General features: G+C 48.6%; 1 protein-coding gene across 2 annotated transcripts in view; it reads left to right on the top strand.

The window, feature by feature from the left end:
• Window positions 1-25588, top strand: part of fmn2b (formin 2b) — a 499858-nt gene that overhangs the window by 371252 nt on the left and 103018 nt on the right. For both annotated transcript variants that reach the window (XM_038814212.1, XM_038814205.1), the window contains 4 exons: window positions 18101-18189; window positions 18354-18483; window positions 22022-22168; window positions 25363-25422. In XM_038814212.1, the coding sequence (XP_038670140.1) occupies window positions 18101-18189; window positions 18354-18483; window positions 22022-22168; window positions 25363-25422 (426 nt within the window). The remainder of the gene's footprint in view (window positions 1-18100; window positions 18190-18353; window positions 18484-22021; window positions 22169-25362; window positions 25423-25588) is intronic.

Below are 25588 nucleotides of genomic sequence, written 5' to 3'. Positions count from 1 at the left end.
TTCTTCACATTTTGCGGCACAGATCTGAATTGACATGTTTGAAAACTTACAGCAATAACTGAGGTGTGAGCCATAGGGTAACTTTGAAAAGCAAAGCTTTTCCCAGTGCTTCAATTTTTCTATACCCCAGTTTCCGCTTGCTGCACAATGATTTTGTCAGCCTCCCGGCACTCATGAAAATATTTGACTTGCATGCTTGGAATTTCCATGCTGTGACTTTGACTGGAAGCTGGTGCTGGAAGCACGCAGGATATGGTTGGTCAGACGTGCTTGAAGTGGTTCGACACTCCAGGGATGCTGCCAGCTTGTCTCCCCTCCAGAGCCACAGCATTTTGGGTTTGTTTGTAACTCGATCACCAAAAAAATCCACATTAAAGTGAGACAGTGCAATCTGACTGGAGGCATGCGAGACCCTCTCATTATGAAATTCTGTCTGTCCCCACCTCCCCTGCCAAAAAGAAAAATGTCAACTGTTTCTCTGTTAAAATAGAAATCCCCGTAATTGCTAGAGAGTTTTCCTTTCCAAAACAAAAAACATTCTGGATCTTTCCAATGACGGTACGATCGGGGAAAATGACAATCAAGTTGATTGTATTGGATCCTTTTTGCAAATTACTGTCAGCTTGGCTTAGCTGGGAACATGCTCAACCCTGGGCTGGAAGATTAGTGGAAGTCTCTAACGGAGCTTGAGCAGATCATTTAGGCTTGCATCCATGAGGAATGCCAGTGATGAAATGTTGAACTGAATTTCTGTCTGCCTTTTCTAATGGCCGTTACAACTTTTCTAATGGCCGTTAAAGATCCATGGCAGTGTTTGAAGAAAAGCGGGGAATTTCCCCCAGGTCAGGTCACCCCTTTAACCTTTGAGACCTTAAATAGAAAGAAAGCTTTGATTTCATGATCATAGTTCAAGAAAGTGTAACCATTTCTCATCCGTGTTTGGAATAAAATGCCACGGCTTGGATTCCAGCAGTAGTGATCATGCTTCAGTTTCTGAAACTTCTCCCACATTGCTTGTGCTGTAACATCAATTAGGCCAGGGGCCTTATTGAAAATGGACTGGACTGGTTCAGATCCAATCAATCTTTTTGAGAGGAACTTCATGAATAAAGTATACATTGAAAATAACTAAAATTTGTTAATTTGACAGCAATAGAAAGGCGAGAATACTCAGGAGACGACAAGGCAGCATCTGAGAGTACGCGCGGCCGAGGCCACATACCGCCCCGTTTTGTACACTGGCTCCCCATCCCCGGGGGTCCTGAAGTGGCCCCTGCTCAATACCTTAGCAGTGCTAACCTGGTACCCTGGCCAGGTGCAGTTCCATCTGGTCTCCATTTGTGACACTGCTGCAGAACGGCGCTCGCCCAAGGTCTCCCAGGTGAAGGGGATGAATCCCAAAGCCACAGGTACCTCGGGAATCTGCACGTTAGAGTGAGACTAACTGTCTCGCTCTAATGTTCAGATTTGCCAAAAAGTGATCCCGCCCATTCTGCAACATCTTGCGAGATCTTGAGGCCTCGAGAGCTGGGGTGATCCCAGGAGCGGGGTCTCCCAGCTTTTATCGGTCATGCTGCACAGTGGCAAGTTGCTTTTCCAGCACAGCGTGGCTATTGGATCGTGTGCCGAAATGGAAACCCAAAGGTAAAAGATATTTGACTTACCCAGGTTGGTGAATGAAGGATCCGCATCTTTCTCCCTCTCTGACTCCCACAGAGTAATTTTAGTCCATCCGAAGTAGGAATGCTCTCATTCTTTGCTGCAGCCATCCTGCGCTGTTACTTAGATTTGCTTGGGTTTGTATATCATGAAGATAAATAGGAATGTCTTGACGCGTTAAGTGATAGTCATAATGAACTTTATTCTAAGAAAAGTCCTGAGCTAAGTTTTAATTTCAACAACAATGGGAGATGAAGATCTCAATAATTTGTTCGCTTCTTTTTTGGTACCATATTATTCCAAAGTAAAATGTGCTTTGCCTCACTTTTTCCCTCCATGTTCTGAATCTCGTTCACCAGAGAAAATGGTTATGGCGGCTGCAGCATAGCCACCCTGCCCCACCTCTCCATACTCTCCACCACCCTTCCCAAGTGGTGCCCCCTTCCCCATAGCCTCTCACATCCTCCCCTGTTCCTCCTCCCTTCACTCAATCCCACCACCCCAGCTTCCCCTCCCCCTCTGAGGTTCCTACCAGCATCACTATAGGGTGTTGGCCCTGGACAGGCAGTATCAGCAGATCTTGTCCACGGGGCTGAGAATGGTGACGACTCACTGCGAGATGTGCTCCTCATCATTTGACAAAGTTTGACTCCTACCTTCAGGATCACCCCCAGTTGATCCCTGCATTGTGCTGGACATTCCATCTCACGGCCCATATATTCATTGGGGGGGGGGGGGGGGGGAGCGGGCAGCGGGGAATTTGGGGGGGGTGTGTGCGAGTGTGCAGTGATGGTCACTCATTGGGCAAGCTGTCCTACAATTGGCCTCGCACGACTGGCCCCGTTCTCTGCTGCCTCTGAGGTTGACCCCTGGTGGAACATTCAGTTGTCCTGGAGACCCTGACCCATTACATCCGCAAACATCCACACCCCAAACCACCAACCTTTCACAGCCTACCCCCACCTGACACACACTTTACACCCTATCCAGCCCATCCCCCACACCCTTCAGGCTGAGGATAGAGGCAAAAGGAAATGTTGGTGAAAAGTCGTGACTATATACAATTGTTGTGCCCTGACCCCTACCGCTAACCTATGTGTTGACAACTTAACTGGTGTCTAACTTACTTTATAGGGCCTACCACTCCTTCTAGATGTGACCCTAGACAGCACATCGGACATGGAGGCGGCCTACTGCTTATCCTGTCTTCTGACCTGAGTTGTCTTTGGTGGCCATCCCCTCAAAGGCCAGGACCTGGCCGACTTCCGGGTGTCATAGGTGATGAGGTGCCACCCTGTTCTGTCGGTCAGATATGCCAGTGTCAGTTGTGGGGGATTCGGAGCACTGCAGGACGCACCGGCAGGGGCCCCATCACTTCCTCGTCCCCTGGGGTATTCGATGGCCCCTGGGCTACTCCCTGTGACAGAGGTGAGGCCAGAGTGAGCTCCAGTGGCTTCACCATCACCTGGCGCTGCCAATCCTGGAGACCTTCTCTCATCTTAACCATGGTCTCAATGCCCTCAACCATGGAGCACAGAGACTGGGTCACATCCCTCTGCGCCTCGGTCATGTCCCTCTGCGACTGGCCTAGGTTGGTTAGCACCCGGCCAACGCTTTGACGCCCTGAACCATGACTCCTGGTGACTGGGCCAAGCTCTGGAGCACCACAACAATGTTCATGTGGGCCCTGGTACATGGCTGCCTGTGACCGGGCTCCCCTCTCCTGAGCCTCAGCCATCGACTGCACAGTGCCCCAAGCCTTGGATGCCTTGGCCCATGGCTGTGACCTTTTGACCCAAGGCTTCCACATGGGCACCACTCATTCATTCAATGTTGGTCTGGGTGCCACACATTGTTGGCACAATCGCTTACACCTGAAAGCAGTTGGACTCCTCCAGGGTGATAGCCCCTGCGATGTGGAGGGTGCAGGTGAATGCAGTGCCGAAAAGTCAGTGCCATTCCTAGACTTGTCCTTGAGTGTTCTGGGGCTGAGGTACTCAAACAGGCCGGCCTGGTCTGTTCGTGATTCTCCAAGAAAAAAGACCAGACACGAGGCGAGATCTTGGGTCGGAGTGGTCTCGGGGGGAGGAGCGGTCTCGGGGAAAAGGGCAACTCATTTGCTATACGGCATCTTTTGGAATTATGGGCTCATTTGGTGGTCACATGCTGACCTCCACCTCAGAGATAGCCCTCTCTTACAACAGTCCCCCTCACCAGACAAGGTCATTGCCCTCTGCTTGGTGGGGGTGAGAGCCCAGAGGTCTGGGATGCCCCTTCTTGTCTTCTCCTTCGCCCTTCGGTTATCGGTCATCTTTTCCTAGGGGACACATAAAGGACATGGTGACACGCATGGAAGTGAGTTACACGGGGGGGAGGGGGGGTCTGCAGCTGATGACATACGTGTGCAAGGCACTTGGCTAAAGAGGACAATGCAGGGGTTGGGTGCAGAATGGAATGTGACGGAGGCATTGCGTGCCAGTCCGTCTGGTCAGGCACACCACACTGAGCGCCTTGGCCGCCTCCACCCAAGCCCAGTTGAAGACTGCGGGCGGTAGCCTCCTGCCCGCCTCTCCTCCACAGCATTCAACATTCTCTTGAGCTCTGCGTCCGCTAAGCGTGGTGCTGCTCTTAATGGTGCCATCGTCTTGGCAGTGTGTGGGAAGTGGAGTGCTTATAAGCTGTTCTAGATTGTCAAGCCCACCAGTGTCAAATCCGATCCCGGTGAATCCAACGGCAGCAGGAATGAACATTGCTCTAGATTAATGAGGGCATAGTGCTGGCCTATTAGCATGTCCTGAACTGCTTCGGAATTAGCACCCCCAACGGGAATGCAAACTGCAGGCAACTGAGTTCCGTCCTCAATACTTAGGGCGCAATTCTCCAGAAAGATTTCTAAAAATGGTAACGAGCGGAAACTGCCGCAAGCTTCCTGGCGTTCGGCCCAGCGAGGTTGGCAATGCTATTCAGTATTAATTGGTGTGGTGATCTCTACCACTGTATATATGAGTGTGCGTGCATTAGGGGATGTATGACAGTACCTGTATTACAGGTTTTCCGGTAAGCCCCTGCCGGCTAGCTCCAACCCCAGGGAGCAGTATAAACATGCATGAGTTTCACTGAGATGCCATTCTACAGCTGCAGCCAGAGGAATAGCATCTCACTGTAATAAAGCCTCTCTTGTACCTTATCGAGTCTTTTGTGTGCAATTATTAGCGCCACAATTTATTACAGTGAGATTTTCCCAAAACCATGGACATCAGAATCAAGCCTGATCGTCTGCAGCTGGATCCGCAGTCGCCACACGCCAGGAAATACTTCAACCACTGGCTGTCTGTTTTCGAGGCCTACATCTCTTCAGCGTACCCTGAACCATCGGAGGCTCAAAAGATACAACTCCTTTACTCCAGAACTGCTCAATGAAACTTACGCACAATCGATGAACACTCGGTTTGCGAGGCATGTACTCGCCACTCGCGTTCAACAACCGGGTGAGTCGATTCAGGAGTTCTGGTGGGCCATTATCCCTCTAGTACGGGACTGCGACTGCCAGGCCATCTCGGCCGCGGAACATTCGAATCTACTCATGCGGGATGCATTTGTTACGGGTATTGCATCGGACCCCATCCGGCAACGACTGCTGGAAGAGCCGCTCTCGATCTTGCGGCAACAAAGACCTTAGCGCTCTCAATGACGGCCCCTTCCCGTAATGTGCAATCTTACCCCGCCAGCCTCGCAGCCCACCCATGCTACCCCTCGTGGACCCTGCAACCGACCCCCCCGACTGGAGCCGCTCCTGCGCAGTATGCCTGCGTTGCCTGGTCTGCACCGCGACCTGCAGGTCATGTGGCAAGAAAGGCCACTATGTAGCGGTGTGTCAGTCCTGCGCAGTTGCCGCTATCGCGCCCGAAATCCCTCATCCCCCCCCACCATCGCCACAGCCGATCGCGCAATGGACCCTGCCATCCGCCACCCCTGGGGCCATGTGCAATCAGTGGGTGCCGCCATCTTCCTTCCCCGGCTCCATGTGCGATCGGTGGGCGCTGCCATCTTTCGCCGCCCCCGCCATGTGCACACCATGGCCGCTGCCATCTTCATCCTCCGACTCCATGTGCGTTCCATGGTCGCCACCATCTTGCCCCGCCCCTGCAACGTGCGCTGCATGGGCGCCGCCATCTTCTTCTCCGCAGGTAATCCAGACGCCGCCATTTTGTCCTCCTCCCCTCGGAACTGGACCACGGGACCCGGGTCGCTGCCGCTATTCATCGGACTCGTCGGTTGATCGCCCGCTACTCGCCTCAATGATGCTCGACCAGTCCCGTCCTCGCAACCTGGCCACCGCTTCCACAATGGTGCTTGTCAACGGCCACGCGACCTCCCGCCTCATCGACTCCGGGAGCACGGAGAGCTTCATCCATCCGGACACGGTAAGGCGCTGCTCCCTCACAGTCAATCCCGCCAACCAGCAGATCTCCCTGGCCTCCAGATCCCACTCTGCCCCGATCCGGGGCTTCTGTCTGGTTACACTCACCGTACAGGGCCTTGAATTTAACCGTTTCCACCTGTACGTTCTCCCCAACCTCTGTGCGACACTTTTACTGGGCCTGGACTTCCAATGCAACCTCCAGAGCCTCACCCTCCAATTCGGCGGACCCCTACCTTCCCTCATCGTTTGCGGCCTCACTACCCTCAAGGTTGACCCTCCCTCCCTCTTTGCCAATCTGACTGCGCATTGCAAGCCCGTCGCCACCAGGAGCAGACGGTACAGCGCCCAGGACAAGACCTTCATCAGGTCCGAAGTCCAGCGGCTGCTTCGGGAGGGTATTATCGAGGCCAGCAACAGCCCCTGGAGAGCCCAAGTGGTGGCGGATAAAACTGGGGAGAAACACAGGATGGTCGTGGACTACAGCCAGACCATCAATCGGTATACGCAGCTCGACGCGTACCCCCTCCCTCGCATATCTGATATGGTCAATCAGATTGCACAGTACCGGGTCTTCTCGACAATTGACCTGAAATCCACCTACTACCAGCTCCCGATCCGTAAATCGGACCGTCCCTGCACTGCCTTCGAGGTGGACGGTCGACTGTATCAATTTCTTAGGGTTCCCTTCGACGTCACTAACGGGGTTTTGGTTTTTCAGCGAGAAATGGACCGAATGGTTGACCGGGTCGGACTGCGGGCCACGTTTCCGTACTTGGACAATGTCACCATCTGTGGCCATGACCAGCAGGACCATGACGCCGACCTTGCTAAATTTCTCCACACCGCATCTCTCCTTAACCTCACGTATAACAAGGAGAAGTGCGTGTTCCGCATAGACCGTTTGGCCATCCTCGGCTACGTAGTCCAAAACGGACTACTGGGGCCCGACCCCGACCACATGCGCCCCCTCATGGAGCTTCCCCTCCCCCACTGCCCCGAGGCTCTCAAACGCTGCCTGGGGTTCTTTTCTTACTACGCCCAGTGGGTCCCACAATACACGGCCAAGGCCCACCCACTAATCCAGTCCACACAATTTCCCCTCATGGCAGAGGCACAGCAGGCCTTCGTTCGTATTCTCTCTGACATAACCAAGGCCGGGATGCACGCAGTAGATGAGACACTGCCCTTCCAAGTAGAGAGCGACGCTTCAGATGTCGCCCTTGCCGCCACGCTGAACCAGGCAGGCAGACCCGTGGCATTCTTTTCCCGCACCCTCCATGCCTCTGAAATTCGACATTCGTCTGTTGAAAAGGAGGCCCAGGCAATCGATGAAGTTGTGCGGCACTGGAGGCATTACCTGGCCGGCAGGAGATTCACTCTCCTCACTGACCAACGGTCGGTAGCCTTCATGTCCAACAACACGCAGCGGGGCAAGATCAAAAATGATAAAATCTTTCGGTGGAGAATCGGGCTCTCCACCTATAATTACGAGATCTTGTATCGCCCCGGCAAGCTCAACGAGCCCCCAGACGCCCTCTCCCGAGGTACATGTGCTAATGCATAAGTGAACCAGCTCCGTGCCTTGCACAAGAGCCTCTGCCATTCGGGGGTCGCTCGGTTGTACCATCTGGTCAAAGCCTGCAATCTGCCCTACTCCGTCGAGGAAGTACGGACAGTCACCAGAGACTGCCAGGTCTGTGCTGAGTGCAAGCCGCACTTCTACCGGCCAGACCACGCGTGCCTGGTGAAAGCGTCCCGCCCCTTTGAACGCCTCAGCTTGGATTTCAAAGGGCCCCACCTCTCCACCGACCGCAACACCTATATCCTTAGTGTGGTCGATGAATTGGGTTCCCCTTCGCCGTCCCATGCCCGGATATGACGTCTGCCACCGTCATCAAGGCCCTTGATTCCATATTCGCTCTGTTCGGTTCCCCGCCTATATCCACAGTGACAGGGGATCCTCGTTCATGAGCGATGAGCTGCGTCAGTTCCTGCTCAGCAGGGGTATCGCCTCCAGCAGGACAACCAGCTACAACCCCCGGGGAAACGGGCAGGTAGAGAGGTAGAACGGGACAGTATGGAGGGCCGTCCAGCTGGCCCTATAGTCCAGGAACCTCCCAGCCGCTCGCTGGCAGGAGGTCCTCCGTGACGCGCTCCATTCCATTCGGTGACTGCTGTGCACCGCTACTAACAATACACCCCATGAACGTGTTTTTGCCTTCCCTAGGAAGTCGACATCTGGGGTGTCGCTCCCGACTTGGCTCGCTGCTCCAGGGCCAGTCCTTCTTCGTAGCCATGTCCGGCACCACAAGGCGGAACCCCTGGTGGACAAGGTACGCCTGCTCCACGCGAACCCCAAATATGCCTACGTGGAGTTCCCTGACGGCCGCCAGGATACAGTCTCGCTCAGGGACCTGGCTCCCGCGGGTGCCGATCCCATGCCCACGCCCCTCCGTACCCACGCAACACCCTCCTTTTTCCCGGCGCCCGCGAATTCAGCCCCATCAGCTCCATCCCTCATCCCCCTGCCAACACTAGAGGACATGGAGGATTCCGGCTCGCTCCCGGAGTCATCCCGCCACTGGCCAGCACCAACACCGCCAGCACCTACGCCGTCGTCGCCGACATGCCTGTGCAGATGTCGCCACCACTACTGCGTCGCTCGCAATGGAACGTTCAACGGCTGGTCCGACTCAACCTGTGACGGGCACTGGGTTGCCGATAGACTCTTGATTCCACCCCCCCCCCTGTAATTATATCACTTCTATATATTATAGTTTCACGTTACCCCCGACGGACTCATTTTTTACAGGGGGTGAATGTGGTGATCTCTACCACTGTATATGAGGGTGCGTGCATTAGGGGGTGTATGACAGTACCTGTATTACAGGTTTGCTGCTAAGCCCCAGGGATCAGTATAAATATGCATGAGTTTCACTGAGATGCCATTCTACAGCTGCAGCCAGAGGAATAGCATCTCACTGTAATAAAGCCTCTCTTGTACCTTATCAAGTCTTTTGTATGCAATTGTTAGCGCCACAATTGGCCCATTTAACAAAGCAGGCTTCTCGCCTCAAATGAAGCCTCGCCATTCGATTCGCCGGGACCTCGTTCGCCAGTACGTCTCTAACTATGTCGAGCAACATTTAAAACTGCCAGCCCCACTCGGCTCATAGCCATGGCGCCGAGAAAACCACCCCCAAAGTTTAGCAAAGGAAACCTGGGACGGCCCTTCAATTTGGTGGCCAGGGGGGGATGTCTGTTCCCCCCCCCCCCCCCCCCCCCCCGAGGGTCCGGGGTGAGCCACAAGGCAGCCAATGCCTCCTGGGATGAGATGGCGGAGGCCTCCAGTGTCGGGAGAAGGTCAATGATCTACACCGTGGAAGAATGGGTGAGTTGATACTAATGCCCCACCCCCACGCGATCTATCCACTCCCCTAACCCCCATTCGGCCCTCAACACTCTTTATCCCCCTCTCTTTTCAACCCCCCCTCCCCCGCCAGCCCTTCCTTCACCCCAGCCCCCTCACCATCACCACTGTGAACCATGCGTGCGGCTAATGATGTGTCTCCGCAGGAGAAGTTCTCCCATAATTGCCAGGAGAGGAGCCAGACTGGCGGAGGTGTGCCGGACATTGGAATTGTCACCACCTTCAAGGAACAGGCCCAGGAGATGTCGCTGGCAAAGTATGGCACCAATGCCAACGCAGCTAGGGTGGAAAGACTGGTGCACAAAGACGGTAGCGTGAGTGAAGGTGTCCACAGCATTGTGCAGTCAGTAAGGGTCTTGGCAGAATGTCCGACTCGCTGGTGGATGTGACCCAATGCCAGGCTGACCTTGATGAGGTGCTGCGGGACATGTTCCGCTCTCAGATGGGAATGGCCAAGATGCTGCAGAGCTAGTCCCAGTCACCAGTGAGCATTGCCAAGGCATTGCAGAGCTTGTCCTAGGCACTGAGGAATATCACTGAGGATGCCAACACGATGATGCAGATATTGGGGAGCCACCAGGGCTAGCAGAGCTGGATGATGCTGGGGCGCCAGGGCATGAACCAGCTGCCCCTCCATCCTCAGGTGAACCCCGGGGCCCTATGGGCACTGAGTGGGAGAAGTGATTGCTGCCCTATGCCGAGGGGATAGTGGCCACCAGCTCCCCTGAAATCCACCCCTCTGATGAGGCTGCGTCTTGAGGTCAGCACATGGGACAGGGCGGCACTTGTCGTTGACAAGTGTGCCGGGGCCCTCTGGCCCCAGAGCCCCCAGAGGAGGCCCACCAGGGGCAACGAAGGCCACGTGGCGAGGTAAGCAGACGGCTGCCTCCACCTCTGATGTGCATCCTGGGGAGATGTCTAAACATAGCGGTAGATCTCGGAAAACTAAGCACATTGAGGATCACAGAGGGCACCGGGGTGAGGGTGGGGGGGGGGAGGTGGGTGGTGTAGGTCAGGGGTGAGGAGGTGGAGGGGAGAGTGGGGCGGCGCCATCCGGAGTAGGGTATTATATGACACCTATGACACGTTTTAAAAACTCTTGAGCACAACCATGTATGCTGCCTCTGTCACTTTCTTCCGCAATGTGGCCCGACCTCCAAACCCTTGGCCCATCTCTCCAGGCCTCTCCCCCTGCCCCGTAGCACTCACCCACCTTCCGGCCATGGACACGTCCCCGTCCCCGGAGCTGTGTCCCATCCCCTGGGTGTTCGGATGTTGGATGCTGTGTGCGTGGTGTTATCTCCCGCAGTGTTCAAGCACAGTGTCCATGCATAAAGGTGTGATTGGAATGCTAGGCAATAATTTCCACATGTTACGTAGCCCACCCACCCATGGGAATTCATTTGGGTTGTGCGAAGTGTTCACTTAACCACGATTGCCAATCCCCTATTAGCAATGGCCTTCCGCCACACGGCTAGAGGCCTTGGCAGTCGGTGGGTGTTGTGGGTGGTCGGTGGGGCAGACGGGCAGGGGCTAGTGTTGCCACCAAAACGGGTACCACACGGCTAGAGGCCTTGGCAGTCGGTGGAGGTTGTGGGTGGTCGGTGGGGCAGACGGGCAGGGGCTAGTGTTGCCACCAAAACGGGTACACATGATCCAGACGTTGGTTCCCCAGCCCTGGGTCCCCCACCCCCGAGCCGAACACTGGGGCAGCAAGCCCAGCGTCACCGGGCTCTTTGCCTGTGAGCAAAGATGGCTCCCCACCTCGGCTCCCCGCATAAGATTTTCCGTCAAGTTCACGTTTTTCGGAAGGAGTACTAAACGGCGCCAGCGTGACTACTTGCTGGGGAGGCCACTGAAACATGGGAGGCCATGGGGTCATTCACTTTAATTGTATGGAAATGGGGCTTGCGCGGTTCTCGTTTTCAGCTGCTCTGTTTATTCACTGGCCTCGTTTCGCTCGGGTGAGAGTGCAACGAGGCCAGAGAATCATGTCCTTAGTCTCTCAAACAGAGAATTTTGCCCAAGGTCTCCATTTTGTCTCCTCTTCGAATGTAAGTGAGAGTCAACTATGCCAGTCACATTTATTATCTGTAATATAATGTAATACTTTTGGCTCCTCGAGCAGCGGCCTTGTATATTGAAACTATTAAATGTTTTAACTCTTCATAAATAAAATAGTTGACTCGAATGGAAGATGTGCTAATGTAAAATGTTATAAATTCCTATTCTTTTGCACATTGTACATTCTTGAAAATGTCTCAGAATCCTTTATCCCTAAAACATGACTTTTGTGGTAATCATCAAAAGGCTACAATGAAATGGTTGTCTTCCTGTACTGCAGACAGTTTTGTATTATATTGATGAACAGTATCTGCATCACACTTTTTCTGGAATGTAATACTTCAATGGAACTGTTTTCAATTAGTAAGCACTTAACTTCCAATTCTTTTTATTTGAACAGATCTGTAGTAAACATGGGCGGGATTCTCTGGGAATCGGCGGGGTGGGCAGAAACGGCTCAGTGGAGTGGTGGGAACAACTCCGGCGTCTGGCCGCCCCAAAGGTGCCGAATCCTCTGCACCTTCAGGGGGGGCTAGGCCAGCGCTGGAGTGGCCAGCTGGCGTGGAAGGCCTTTGGCGCTGCGCCATCCGGGGCGCATCCCCGCGCATGTGCAGGCGGGGGGGGGGGGGTCAACTTCGTGCCGGCCATCGCAGAGGCTTACACGGTGCAGAGGAATGGAGTGCCCCCACGGCACAGGCCCGCCCACGGATCGGTGGGCCCCAATCGCAGGCCAGGCCACCGTGGCGGCACCCCCAGGGCCAGATCGCCCCACGCACCCCCCAGGACCCCGGAGCCCGCCCGCGCCGCCAGGTCCCGCCGGTAAGGGAGAAACTCCAATTTACGCTGGTGGGACCTGCATAGAACGGGTGTGACCACTGATGGGAACAGGGGGGCCTGCCGACCGGCGCGGCACAATTCCCGCCCCCGCCAAATCTCCGGTGCCGGAGAATTCGGGCGGGATTCATGCCGCCCCCCCGGCGATTCTACGACCCTCGGGGGGGTGGTCGGAGAATCCTGCCCTATGTCTCAGCAATCCTTTGTACAGAAATCAGTCTGGCCGCCATTTTCCTGCAAAAATAATTCTCTGGGGTTAACCTCCCTCCCTCTTTATCCTTTCCATGGAATTTTCTAGCCCACACTTCTGGTGTAAAGCTACTGACTCACTTCATCACCTTGCAGATTGCTCGCTCCCCTGAGACCGGGGTCACATCTCTCCCTCATCCATATTTTGAATAAATGTATCAACATCCTGTGAGTAATCAAATCCCAGCTCCAGACCTTTTCATCCTTCACCACCAACTGACCTAGCTGCTCACTTCCTGCAAAAAAAATAGTTCTTAAAGGGAAAGATAATTGCAAACTCCTCTGTTAGATGAATGACTGCAATCTTCAACTCCCCTCTTGCTTCACCTCTCATGCCAAATGTATGCAGTTCATAGAAATCTTCGTTGCCAAGACTGAAATTGTCTGCTGCTTTCTATCTTTTCCAACCCTGTCTCCACCAATTGCTTTTTCTTGCCCCAACTTATCTATTTTTAACTTCTCTTAAATATTCTGTTCTGCTTTACCCCTTTTAACCAGGGTCACTTTCTTGCCACCCGTCATCTTGGCCTTTCCCAATGATGCTCCTGATAGTAATACAGCTATTTCTTAGAACCTCATGTAACCTAATGCTTGGTGATATTATCAATCATTCGCAGTGCACATTTTGAAAAAAATGTTTCTTCTTTCATGGGATGAGCATTGCTGGCTCAGCCATCACTTTTTGCCCATCCCTAATTGCCCTCTGGAAGATGATGGTGAGCCACCTTGAACCACTGCAGTCCATCTACTGTAGGTACTACCACAGCGCTGTTAGAAAGGTGTTCAAGGGTTTTGATTCAGCGACAGTGAAGGAACAGCAGTTCAAGTCAAGATAATGAGTGGCTTTGAGGGGGAGCTGCCAGTGATGGTGTTGCCTGCATCTGTTGTCCTCGCCCTTCTATAAGTGGTGGAGATTACAGCTTTGTAAAATGCTGTAGAAGAAGCCTTGGTGAGTTGCTGCAGTGCATTTATGGTGTGCACTGCTGCCATGGTGCTTCGATGGCAGAGGGAGTGAATATTTAATTATGGTTTGACAGATGCTGATCAAGTGGGCTTCTTTGTTCTGGATGGTGTCAAGCTGCTTAAGTATTTTTGGAGCTGCACCCATCTAGGCAAGTGTTTCATCACATTCCTGATTTGTACCTTGTAGATGGTAACCAGGCTTTGGTAATCGGGAGGTGAGTTAATTACCACAAAATTTCCAATCTCCTACTCTAGTCACAGTATTTATATGGCTAGTCCAGTTCAGCTTTCAGTCAAGGGTAATATCCAGGATGTTGATAATGGTAAATTCAGCGATTGTAATGCCCTTGAAAGTCACAAGGGAAGATGGTTCTTGTTGGAGATGGTCATTGCCCGACACTTCTGTGAATGTTACATGTCACTTAGCGCAAGCCTGAATGTTATCCAGGTCTTTGCTGCACATGGATTGCTTCAGTATCTGAGGAGACATAAGTGGTACTGAAGGCTGCACAAGTCATCAGCATACATCCCAACCTCTGACTTCAGGATGTGTGGAAGGTCGTTGATGAAGCATCTGAAGATTGTTGGCTATGGGACACTAGAGGAACTCCTGCAGTAATGTCCTGGGACTGGAAGGTGCCATAGGATTGGAGAACAGCTAATGTGTCCCATTATTTAAGGAAGATTCTTGAGATAAACCACAGACCAGTGAGTTTTGTCACGGTGGTAGGAAAAGTATTAGATTTTCTCTATCTCCAGTTGGAGGATCATAGAATTTACAGTGCAGAAGGAGGCCATTTGGCGCATCGAGTCTGCACCGGCTCTTAGAAAGAACACCCAACTAAAGCCCATGCCTCCACCTTAACCCCGTAACCCCACCTACCTTTTTTCGATATTAAGGGCAATTTATCATGGATAATCCACCTAACCTGCACGTCTTTGGACTGTGGGAGGAAACCGGGGCACCCGGAGGAAACTCATGCAGACATGGGGAGTATATGCAGACTCCACACAGACAGTGACCCAGTGAATCAAACCTGGGACCCTGGAGCTGTGAAGCAACTGTGCTCACCATTGTGCTACCTTGCTGCCCTTAAGAGGGCAAGGTGTGATCAGGAATAGTCAGCATGGCTTTGTTAGAGGGACATCATGCCTAACAAATTTGATTGAATCTTTTGTGCATATGACCAGGTGTGTTGATGAGTACAATGCAATTGATGTAGTTTACATGGATTTCAGCAAAGCCTTTGACAAGGTCCCATATGGGAGACTTAGAAAGAAGTCAAATGCACATGGGATACAGGGTACCTTGATGAGGTGTGTTCAAAATTGGCTTAGCTGTAGGAGACAGAGGGTGATGACAGGCAGGTGCTTTAGTGACTGGAAGCCGGTGTCCAGTCGCGTACCACCGGGATCTGACTATGTGGGGGGTAGGATCAGTAAGTTTGCGGATGACACAAAGATTGGCCAGGTGGTTAATAGTGAGATGGAGTGCATTGGATTACAGGAAGGTGTAATTGGATTACAAGAAGGTGTAATTGGATTACAAGAAGATATAATTGGATTACAGGAAGATATAGATGGGATGGTAAAATGGACGGAAGTGACAAATGGAATTTAACCCTGAAAAGAGTGAGGTCATCCACTTTGGAAGGAGTAATGTGACATGGACGTATTTAGTGAATGGCATGACACTGGGAAGTTCCGAAGAACAGAGGGACCTTGGTGTGTTTGTCCATGGGTCTCTGAAGACAGCAGGTTATTAGGGTGGCGATAAAGGCATAAGGAACACTTGCCTTTATCAATCGAGGCATAGATTACAAAAGCAGGGAGGTCATGCTGGGATTGTACAGGACTTTGATGAGGCCACAGCTGCAGTACTGTGTACAATTCTGGTTGCCACACTATAGGAAGGATGTGATTGTACTGGAGGGGGTAGAGAGGTAATTCACCAGGATACTGTCTGGGATGGAACATTTAAGTTTTGAAGAGAGGTTGGATAGGCTTGAGTTGTTTTCGCTGGAGCAGAAAAGACTGAGGGGCGACCTGATTTGAGGTGTACAAGTTAATGAGGGGCATGGATAGCGAGCTGCTGATCCTCTTAGCTAAAGGCTCAGTTACGAGGGGATGTAAGTTCAAGATGAGGGGAAGGAGGTTTAGGGAGGAATTGAGGAAAAACCTTTGTACCTAGAGGATGGTGTTGGCTTGGAATGCATTGCCTGGGAGGGTAGAAGAGACAGGTTGCCTCACATCCTTTACAAAGCACCTGGATGATCACTTGGCACATCATAACATTCAGAGCTATGGGCCAAGTGCTGGCAAATGGGATTAGGTAGGCGGTCAGGTGTTTTTCATGCATTGCTGCAGACTCGATGGGCCAAAGGGCCTTTTCTGAGCTGTATTATTGTGAGATTCTGTGACTGAGATGATTGCCTTCCAGCAACAACAACCATCTTCCTTTGTGCTAGGTATGACACAAACCGGCGGAGATTTACCCCGCATTCCCCGTCGACTCCCAATTTTGCTTGGCACCCTTAAAGCTACATTCGCTAAAACTTCACCTTGATGTTAAAGGCGGAAAGTCTCACCTCACTTCTTGAATTCAGCTCATGTTTGGACCAAGGCTGTGATGAGGTTAGAATCTAAGTAGTTCTGGTGGAACCTAAACCGTACATCAGTGAGTAGGTTACTGTTGAGTAAGTGTCGCTTGATAGCACTCTCCAGGACTCTGTTGATTGAGGATAGACTGATGGGGTAATAATTGGTCAGATTGGATTTGTCCTGCTTTTAGTGGACAGGACTTAACTGGGCAATTTTCCACATTGTTGGGTAGATGGCAATGATGCAGCTGCACTGGAGCAGTTTGGCTCGTGGTGCTACTTCTGGAGCACAGACCTTCAGTGCTAGAGCTGGGGTTCTGGCGGAGCCCATAATCTTTGCTGGATGCACAGGTATTATGCGTCTTCCTTCCAGACTGCTGCCATTAAAACCTCTTCTCGATAAAGCTTCAAAAGGCCAAATCACTCTGGAATCTTAAAATGCGCACTGTGATATGAGCTGGGTTATTTTCGCCTCATTCGCCCTCCAGGAACTGACTGATTTAGATTGGCTATTCGGTTTACACCCCAGCTGAATAATTTTTCTCTTTGTATTTCCCAGTGACATCAATGGAAAATACAATCAGGTGGCAGATCTGGTCAGCTACCCTCTGGGCAGGTCAGCCTAAATGATCCCTGTGTAAAAGGCTCCAAGTGCACCTGCATTCTTATTGGCCTGCTTCAAATACATTTATATGCAATGTGTTTAAAATCTGCAGTTCTTCAAAATGTCCTGAGTCATTTCATCATGTAACACAGCTTTTGGGGAAAAGGTGGGCTAAGTGGCACGAGGTGAAATTCTCTTGCGGACAGCCAGCACAGACACAACAGGATGAATGGCCTCCTCCTGTGCTGGAACTGCTCGGTGATTCTATGTACAGAGGGCAGCATGGTGACACAAGTGGTTAGCACTGTGGCTTCACAGCACCGGGGTCCCAGGTTCGATTCCCTGCTGGGTCACTGTCTGTGCGGAGTCTGCACGTTCTCCCCTGTCTGCGTGGGTTTCCTGTGGGTGCTCCGGTTTCCTCCCACAGTCCAAAGACGTGCAGGTTAGGTGGATTGACCATGATAAATTGCCCTTAGTGACAAAAAACGGTTAGGAGGGGTTACTGTGTTACGGGGTGGAAGTGAGGGCTTAAGTGGGTCGGTGCAGACTCGATGGGCCGAATGGCCTCCTTCTGCACTGTACGTTCTATGTACTGTGCGACTGAATCAGAAGGAGACAAAGCAACATTTTAACTTTCTTCAATTTATGCTTTTCGGAGTTGATTGGCTGATGCCAGGAAGGGTGATGGTAGGAACACTGTAAATCTCAAAATCAGTCAGATCTTGGGACTCCACTGATAAGAGACAGTAAACATAGGCAGTGGCTCCACGCCATATTGTTCCCAGTGGTACTGGATGCCAATAACTTTGTCGTCAATGAACTTCCTTGCCCTCCTCCGCCGTCAGATAACTTGCTGATGCTCACTATTTCACCATTAATGGTAAATAATGGCCACACAGATGAGGCAATGTAACTCGGTGAGCAGTTAATGCCTTGAGACAAGGAGAAAATTGGCGTTTTGTATTAGGATATTTCTTCAAAAGGATGCTGAAGGCTGGCAATCCTGTAGCAGCGATTTAAGGGTGTGCTGTGGCCCGGGCAAACCTGTGCAAAATCTCTGAAATATCAGGAGAGCTGGAATAGGAATTTAAACCAGTGGTGACTGGGAGGGGAAAATGCTCTCCTCAATGTCAAGAAAAAGCCAGGCAGGTCTGTTCAATTATCTGTCATAGATCAGCCTTATGGCAAACACCGGGCATGATCATACGCAAGTCAGATATCCCCAATAAATGTTCTTCATGTAAGAGTTTCATTAATTTTTTTTTTCTCTGCAGAGAGCACAGCAAGAAGAATTGGATAAAATTGAAAAGCAGATGCAAAAGTCAACCAAAGACAATGCCAAGCCGCTGGACAAGCCTGAGCAGTAAGTTTTCTTCAGGAGCAATTACTCCTTTGAGGTCTGTTGTGTCTCAATTGCCAATGTCACACTTTGGTTCATATATTTTATTGCCTGTTGGCATTCAAGGGGAAAGACTCCAACTTTACAATTTTGGAGGCATGTTATGACGGACTATCTTTTCCCATTAGGTTCCTCTACGAGTTGGCTCAAATTGTCAATTTCTCCGAACGAGTGTTTTGTATCCTTTTCCAGTCCACTTTCTTGGAAAACATTGCTGCTATCAACCGTAAGCTTGAAATAATGGACAAGTTGTGCAAGGTAAGTCTTTTTTGCGCAGAAGAAAATATATACGGCCCAGTCCCTTCGTAAACTTGCAAGGCTGCTGAGTCTTCACTCTCTTTTTAACGTTGCCTTTTATGGCTTGTTGAAGGAGTTTATATAAAACATTCACTTCCTAACATATACAGTTATGCACTGTCTTTAAGACCATTGTATTGATGCTGAAGGAAAATGTGTGGATCAAACCATTTGAAGACTTTTACGGGTAAAATATGCAAGTGCGTAAATTAAGAGGTGGTGGTGAGGGGGTGGGGTGGGTTGGGGGGGGGGGGGGGGGGGACTTTAATCCCAAAAGAGTAAGGTGGAAAATAAAAATCAACTTTTAAGATGTTTGGAAATAGTTTGCCATAATAAATGGTGAGTGTTAATAGGTCTTTGTGTAAACAGTCGCACTGTCTGTTGAAACAGGCTTTACATTTCGAACAAGATATAAATGGAGCATTGCGTGGGGAACTATCCAATTCCTAGTTTAATCCTGAGGGAATATTGTGGGTTCTCTTGCAAATGGAATAAGCCACCTTTTCCTCTTTTCCTGTGTTTTCCCTTGTACCGTTTATATAATTTGGTGGCATATCTGCCTATCATTTTGGTTTTAGTAAGTACAAGCTTAAAGCTCTTGTATGCTATTCACTGTCATTTGCAAGTTGTTATGGTGCCTGGCTGGCATCTTTACCTGGCCGAATAACAGATTTCAGCAGATTAGAGTTGATGCGGGAGACCACGATTTGTGAGACGGTGCCAATAAATACCACACTTAAATTTACATATGCTTTAACCACCTTACAGAAAGAAAGATATACTTGTACCAATTTGGTTCACTGGCCATTGATGTCTAATTGCTGTAAAAATGCCTAAATGAGACAGTCCTGTGCTCCGAGACAAGATGTTTGCAATTATAGTGGTATACTTGGAGCATTGGCTGTGTTGTGTTTCTGAGGTAAAATTATGTTGTTCTGCTTGCAGTCCACTCCATACGTGAAAACATTGAACATACTATGAATAACGGTTATAGCTTTGTTTTTTAAATTTAGAGTATCCAATTATATACAGATTTTTTTTTCTAATTAAGGGGCAATTTAGTGTGGCCAATCCACCTACCCTGCACATCTTTGGGTATAGTAATAATAATTGCTCATTGTCACAAGTAGGCTTCAATGAAGTTACTGTGAAAAGTCCCTAGTCGCCACATTACGGTGCCAGTTCGGGGAGGCCGGTACGGGAATTGAACCTGAGCTGCTGCCTTGTTCTGCATTACAAGCCAGCTGTTAAGCCCACTGTGCTAAACTAGCCCCAAGGGTATTGGGGGTGAGATGCACACAGACATAGGGAGAATGTGCAAATTCCACACGGACAGTGCCCAGAGCCGGGATCGAACCTGGACCTCAGCGCCATGAGGCAGCAATGCTAACCACTGAACCACCGTGCCGCCCTATAAATAACAATTATAACAAATGTAGGAAGAGGATCTTTGGGGGAGAGCTTGCAGAGAGTCTCTATACTCCGGCACCACCTTGGAAAAAAAATTCTAAAAAATTTTAAATCCAGCTGCAGTCTGTTGTTTTTTTTGTGCCTGGTGTCAGTCAGGAAGAGGAAGAGCTAGTCTGATTCCCTTCTACTTGGCCTCCTTGGCTCGGTACTGGTAATTGGACAATAATTAGGCAATGGTCTTGAAATAAATTTCAGAACCTTTTTTTTAACCCCAGTAAAGGCTTCTTTTGAGGAATGTTTGACTTGGAAGTACAAGTTGGATATAATTACAAAAATAATGGAAATGTTTATGTCATAAACTTTATCCTGTGTTGGTCGGTACGTCTGAATTTATTTTTGGTTCCCAAATGCAGCATCGACTTGTAAGAAGCACCTTCAGCACAGGCACTTAAATTTAGATTAAACTACTAATATGAGGAAAAGGTGATGATCTGGACTGCATGTCCTGAGTATGGAGGAGGCAGATTCAATTGCAACTTTTGAAAGCGAACTTAATAATTGTGTAAAGAGGCGGCACGGTAGCATTGTGGATAGCACAATCGCTTCACAGCGCCAGGGTCCCAGGTTCGATTCCGGCTTGGGTCACTGTCTGTGTGGAGTCTGCACATCCTCCCCGTGTGTGCGTGGGTTTCCTCCGGGTGCTCCGGTTTCCTCCCACAGTCCAAAGATGTGCAGGTTAGGTGGATTGGGCATGATAAATTGCCCTTAGTGTCCAAAATTGCCCTTAGTGTTGGGTGGGGTTACTGAGTTATGGGGATAGGGTGGAGGTGTTGACCTTGGGTAGGGGGTAGGGTGCTCTTTCCAAGAGCCGGTGCAGACTCGATGGGCCGAATGGCCTCCTTCTGCACTGTAAATTCTATGTCTATGTCTAAAACACATTTGCAAAGGGGAGAAGAGGGGGCCAAGTTGAGTTCCTCTTTCGAGAGTCAATAACGGGCTAAATAGCCTCCTTTGATGCTTGCAACTATTCTGTTGTTCTATTCAGTGAAGAGGCAGAGGAAGAGTGAAGAAGCCGAGGAAGAGTATCTTTGGGGTAAGCTGGGGCACTAGGCAGCGAAGCTTTGAAGAAAAATGGGTGGAACAAGGTGATGTGCACTAAGGATGAAAAATTCCAAGGATTAGTTAGGACCAAAATGTGCCGTAGGCTTTTCTTCCAGTGGTTTGAGCAGGACAGATGGTAGACAGTACAGTGAGGGGAAGGAGGTAATTGCTAAGTATGAGATATCACTACAGTGAACCAAATTTCAGTCAAAGCTAAGGCATCAATGTAATCATCCTCAATAAGGGTCTGGATGCAGAGAAAATGCTCCAGTGTAAAACAGGCTAACTCATTAGTGATAAGGTTACAAGATAATACAATTTATTTTTAATAGATTTTCCCCAAGTTTTATTTTAGAAAACATATTGTTTAGGTATACTGATACAAAGATGAATATTGTTACAGGGAATGCTAGTGGAAAGGTATGTCCAGCCTCCACCAGAACTTGGTCTTGACCTCTCTGGTTGCTTTGTACTGACACTGAAGTGGCCTAACAAGCTGCTCCAATATAAAATCAATGCTCTTCAAAGGCAATAAATGCATCCTTCTCAGTGTTACATATTCTAAAAGTAAATGCTCCATGAGTTCAAAAGCTAACATTGTCAGAACAGTCAAAGGGTGGAATGATCTCCCACAAATCTTAAACTCCTTGCCCTCTAAGGAATCATTTTAAGGAAAATTTGTTGAATTTATTTAATTAATCCAGCCAACGGCACTCATCGGCATGTCACTTCCTTGTGTCAGGCTATGGAAGGAATCCTTACTGAGTATCAAGTGTTGCCTAGTTCATTGCATGCGCCTGCTTGGCATTTTGAAATTTGAGGAAAATGGCTTGGGAGAGGACCAAACTCTTGCACGAGTATGATTCGGTGTTTAAAAGGGTCAGTTTTAGTACCTTGGCCTTGCAATGATGCACTGATTTCAGGACCAATATTGAGCAATAAAATAAAAGTTGTTAAACTCAAACATTTTCTTCTGCTCTTGCCTCAGACACTCCAAACAAGTGACAGTGTCAAGCAGGTGCTGGGTCTGATTCTTGCTTTTGGAAACTACATGAATGGTGGGAACAGAAGTCGTGGCCAGGCAGACGGCTTTGGTCTAGAGATCCTTCCCAAGCTCCGGGATGTTAAGAGCAGTGTAAGTATATGATAGATGCACTAATTGTGACTGCTTGGCTGCTTTCAAACAAAGCGGAATTGAGATTCATTAGTAATCTTCCGTCTGCTATTGCTATGGTGTAGTGTTGTGATCACGCAAAGGTTAGACATGCAGTATCTATAGTTAAATTAGGGGAACTTGGTGACAGTGTAGTAACCTGGACATCTAGATACCTTGAACATTCATGCAGTGGCTTGTCAATGATTACTTACGCCTGCTGGATTTGAGGGATTGATTAAAATTTTTAGCAGCATCTCTCGCAATGGTTATCACTTGCATTGAGAGTGTGATGTGGATTCTACTTGACATTGATTGCAAGCAGAAAGTGACAACCAGAAATGTAAGGGACAGCCGTCAACACTGACTTCTATGTAGTTACAAAGGAGGCGTCCATTGGGGAATATTGTATCCATGTGGCATTGTATCAGTCATTCGGGAAAAGGTACTTTGTGGTCTATGTCAGCCAAAGAGAATGAGTGCATATCAGTAGAGAAAAGTTCTTTAAAAGACAGTGTACTAGCTTCGCAGGTTAATAGATATGAAGCAATTGTCCTGTTGGAACGCAATTATATAATTTTGAGTAAATGCCACTTGTTCAATGCTGGTCAGAATTATTTCTGTAAAGTTGCGAATTATTTTTTAAAATAAGAAATTGTGATTTTAAGAGTCATGAGAGCTAAAGTTCCTGGTCTGGATATAAGTAAATACTGAACAAGATTAACATTTAATTTCATTTCGAGATACATAGAAAATAGAAACAGCAGTAGGCCATTCGGCCATTGGAGCCTGCTCGACTCGATCCATTAGTTTAAAGAAAGGACCCCAACCATTGACATTTCTTCAGAAATCAAAAGACATAGGGAAGAGAGGGAAGTTGTTTAATCTTTTCACCAAAATTCAATAAGGTTGGGAGCAAACTTTAGGGTGTGGGTTGGAGAGGCTGTTGAGCCCAACAGTGAAGGAAATAAGCATGTCTGTCAAAAATAGCTTATTAAAGAGATTAACTTGACTTCATTTCCTTCAGAACAGCCTCAATTTGTTTCCAATTACTGAATCTGAAGACTATAAATATAGCTTTGGGTTATTTTTGATATGTGCTGAATCACTTCACAGCAAATTGGCCCAGAGTTGTAAAAGTATGTGTCAGCGTTTTGAGTCATTAACAGTGATGTCAATTTCTGAATAGCACCAAATTGACTTGAGCCATCTTAATGCCAGTATTCCTTTAAAGATATAATTTACAAAAACTTCTGATTAATTTAGAGGGATGTAGAAAAGTTAAAAGACCATATCCAATTGGCACCATTGTCAATTAACTTCAACTTTATTGATTATTTATTCACCTCCTGTTAATAAACAACATGAAGTAAGCACTTAAACTCCTGGTTGCTCACCTGTCTCCAAAATTCAAATTCAACTCCACCCCAGCGTGAGGCAGACTTGATGTGCCAGTGGGTCATTGCCTGCTCCTCTATTTCCTAGTTCCATGGGCTATCTTGCCTTTGCCTCCCAACAGGACTGAACTCAGGATTGTTACCAGAGTTTTCACTAATCTATATCCAAAGCATTGGTTCAAACCTTAACCAGATACCCAACCATCTAAAATAAATTATCTTGCATGAATTCCCTATATTTATAAATGTACCTGTACTTTCTGACTTTGCTTTCAATTTATTAGCTTCATAATTGCATGCTCCTTTGTTGTGACCGCAATGTCCACGTCTGGTTGCCTGTTATTGAAGTATTTCTGCTTCTTCAAGGTCTATACCCTGTTCTCGCGGTCCTTGCGAAATGAGAACAAGTTCTGCTCTTTGAACTTGTTATCATAGCTTAAAGCATGAGCCTTGAAATTAATTTTGAAATCATGATTTTGTTTTCTTTAAACAGTGAGTTCCAATGGCCTAATTGAGGGATTAGAGGAGTTAATAATCCTTGACAGTGTGGGAGCTAAAATAACGTGAATAGTTGCACTGACAACATCACTGAAGCACTACTGGGTTAATGACTGCCAATATTGATCATTTCCCTCCTGCGCACCATCAGTAACCCCTCCATTCCCTCGGTTTATTTGATTTAGCTTAATTGGTTATTTGATTTATCCAAAATAGGAGTATCCTCTCCATATTAGTCATACCATGAATGGATGTCACAGCTATTTAGAAATGGACAGAAAAATTAATTTACAAAAAATAATGCAGGGATTTATCACAAATTCATGTAACTTTTCTGTAACAGATTACTGACAATAATGCCCTATCCCAGAGGCCAGCTATCTTTCTGTACCCGAAGAGTCTTTTTATCAAAGCGATTGTCTACAAGAAAAGCTATTCATAGAATCACTAAGGTGCAAAAGGAAGCCATCAGTACATGGAGTCTGTACCAACCTTGGGAACGAGGACACTACCTAGGCCCACGCACCTGTAACCTTTTTGACACTGAGGGGCAATTTAGCATGGCCAATCCACCTAACCTGCACATCTTTGGACTGTGGGGTGAAACCGGAGCACCCGGAGGAAACCCACGCAGACACGGGGAGAACGTGCAAACTCCACACAGACAGTCACCTGAGGCTGGAATTGAACCCAGGTCCCTGGCACGGTGAGGCAGCAGTGCCCACCACTCTGCCATCGTGCCACCCATTGGGAACTAGAAGGTGAAAAATCACTATTAATATATCAAATAAGTGACAAGTTGTCACGTGTCTCTGGGGAATGTATCCATTTCATTTAAATAAAAAAGTGTTGAATTTATATATCAGTAGAAAAATGTTGAGATTAAAATACAGGCAATTTAACCCTGAATTTTGTGTTTCTTTGACTTTTTTCCCCTTGTATCTCCAATATCGTGCATGCCCAGGATGATGAGGTTTGCCTTTTATCCCCACTATAAAAAAAATCCCCAGCTCTTTTCACTTTTTTAAAAAGACTTTTTTCATGATAATACGATCCAACTGGAAAAGATGTCTAAACCAAGGCACCTACATCGGGCAGCCTCTGTGTGTATTTTTGATCCATCTGAGCATTTTTCAGGTTACAGGAGAGTAAAAGGAGTTGCGACTGCCAGGAATTTGGGGGCTTTCACCAATTTCTGTATCTGCCATGATTGTCATTGTGGGAGGTAATAAATATATCCACTATATCAACTTGTGTCAAATGACTTTTTATCTCTTTCAGGATAACAGCATTAACCTCCTGTTCTATCTGGTTTCCTATTATTTACGTAATTTTGACAAGGTATGTTTTTAATATTTCTGAATAATGGATTATACATTGGTAATTTTTAGAGTGTTTTTATGTATCAACTGTGAATTATTTTAGTTTTGCTAAAATCAAATTGTGTGTGCAAGTTGCTAGTTTGAGGTGCAGGGAAAACCTTGCAGTTGATAAATGCCAAATGCTT

Source organism: Scyliorhinus canicula, chromosome 1 (genome assembly GCF_902713615.1).
Source record: "Scyliorhinus canicula chromosome 1, sScyCan1.1, whole genome shotgun sequence".
NCBI lineage: Eukaryota > Metazoa > Chordata > Chondrichthyes > Carcharhiniformes > Scyliorhinidae > Scyliorhinus > Scyliorhinus canicula.
Note: the sequence above shows the minus strand (reverse complement) of the source record. Positions and strands in the feature narration are given on the sequence as shown.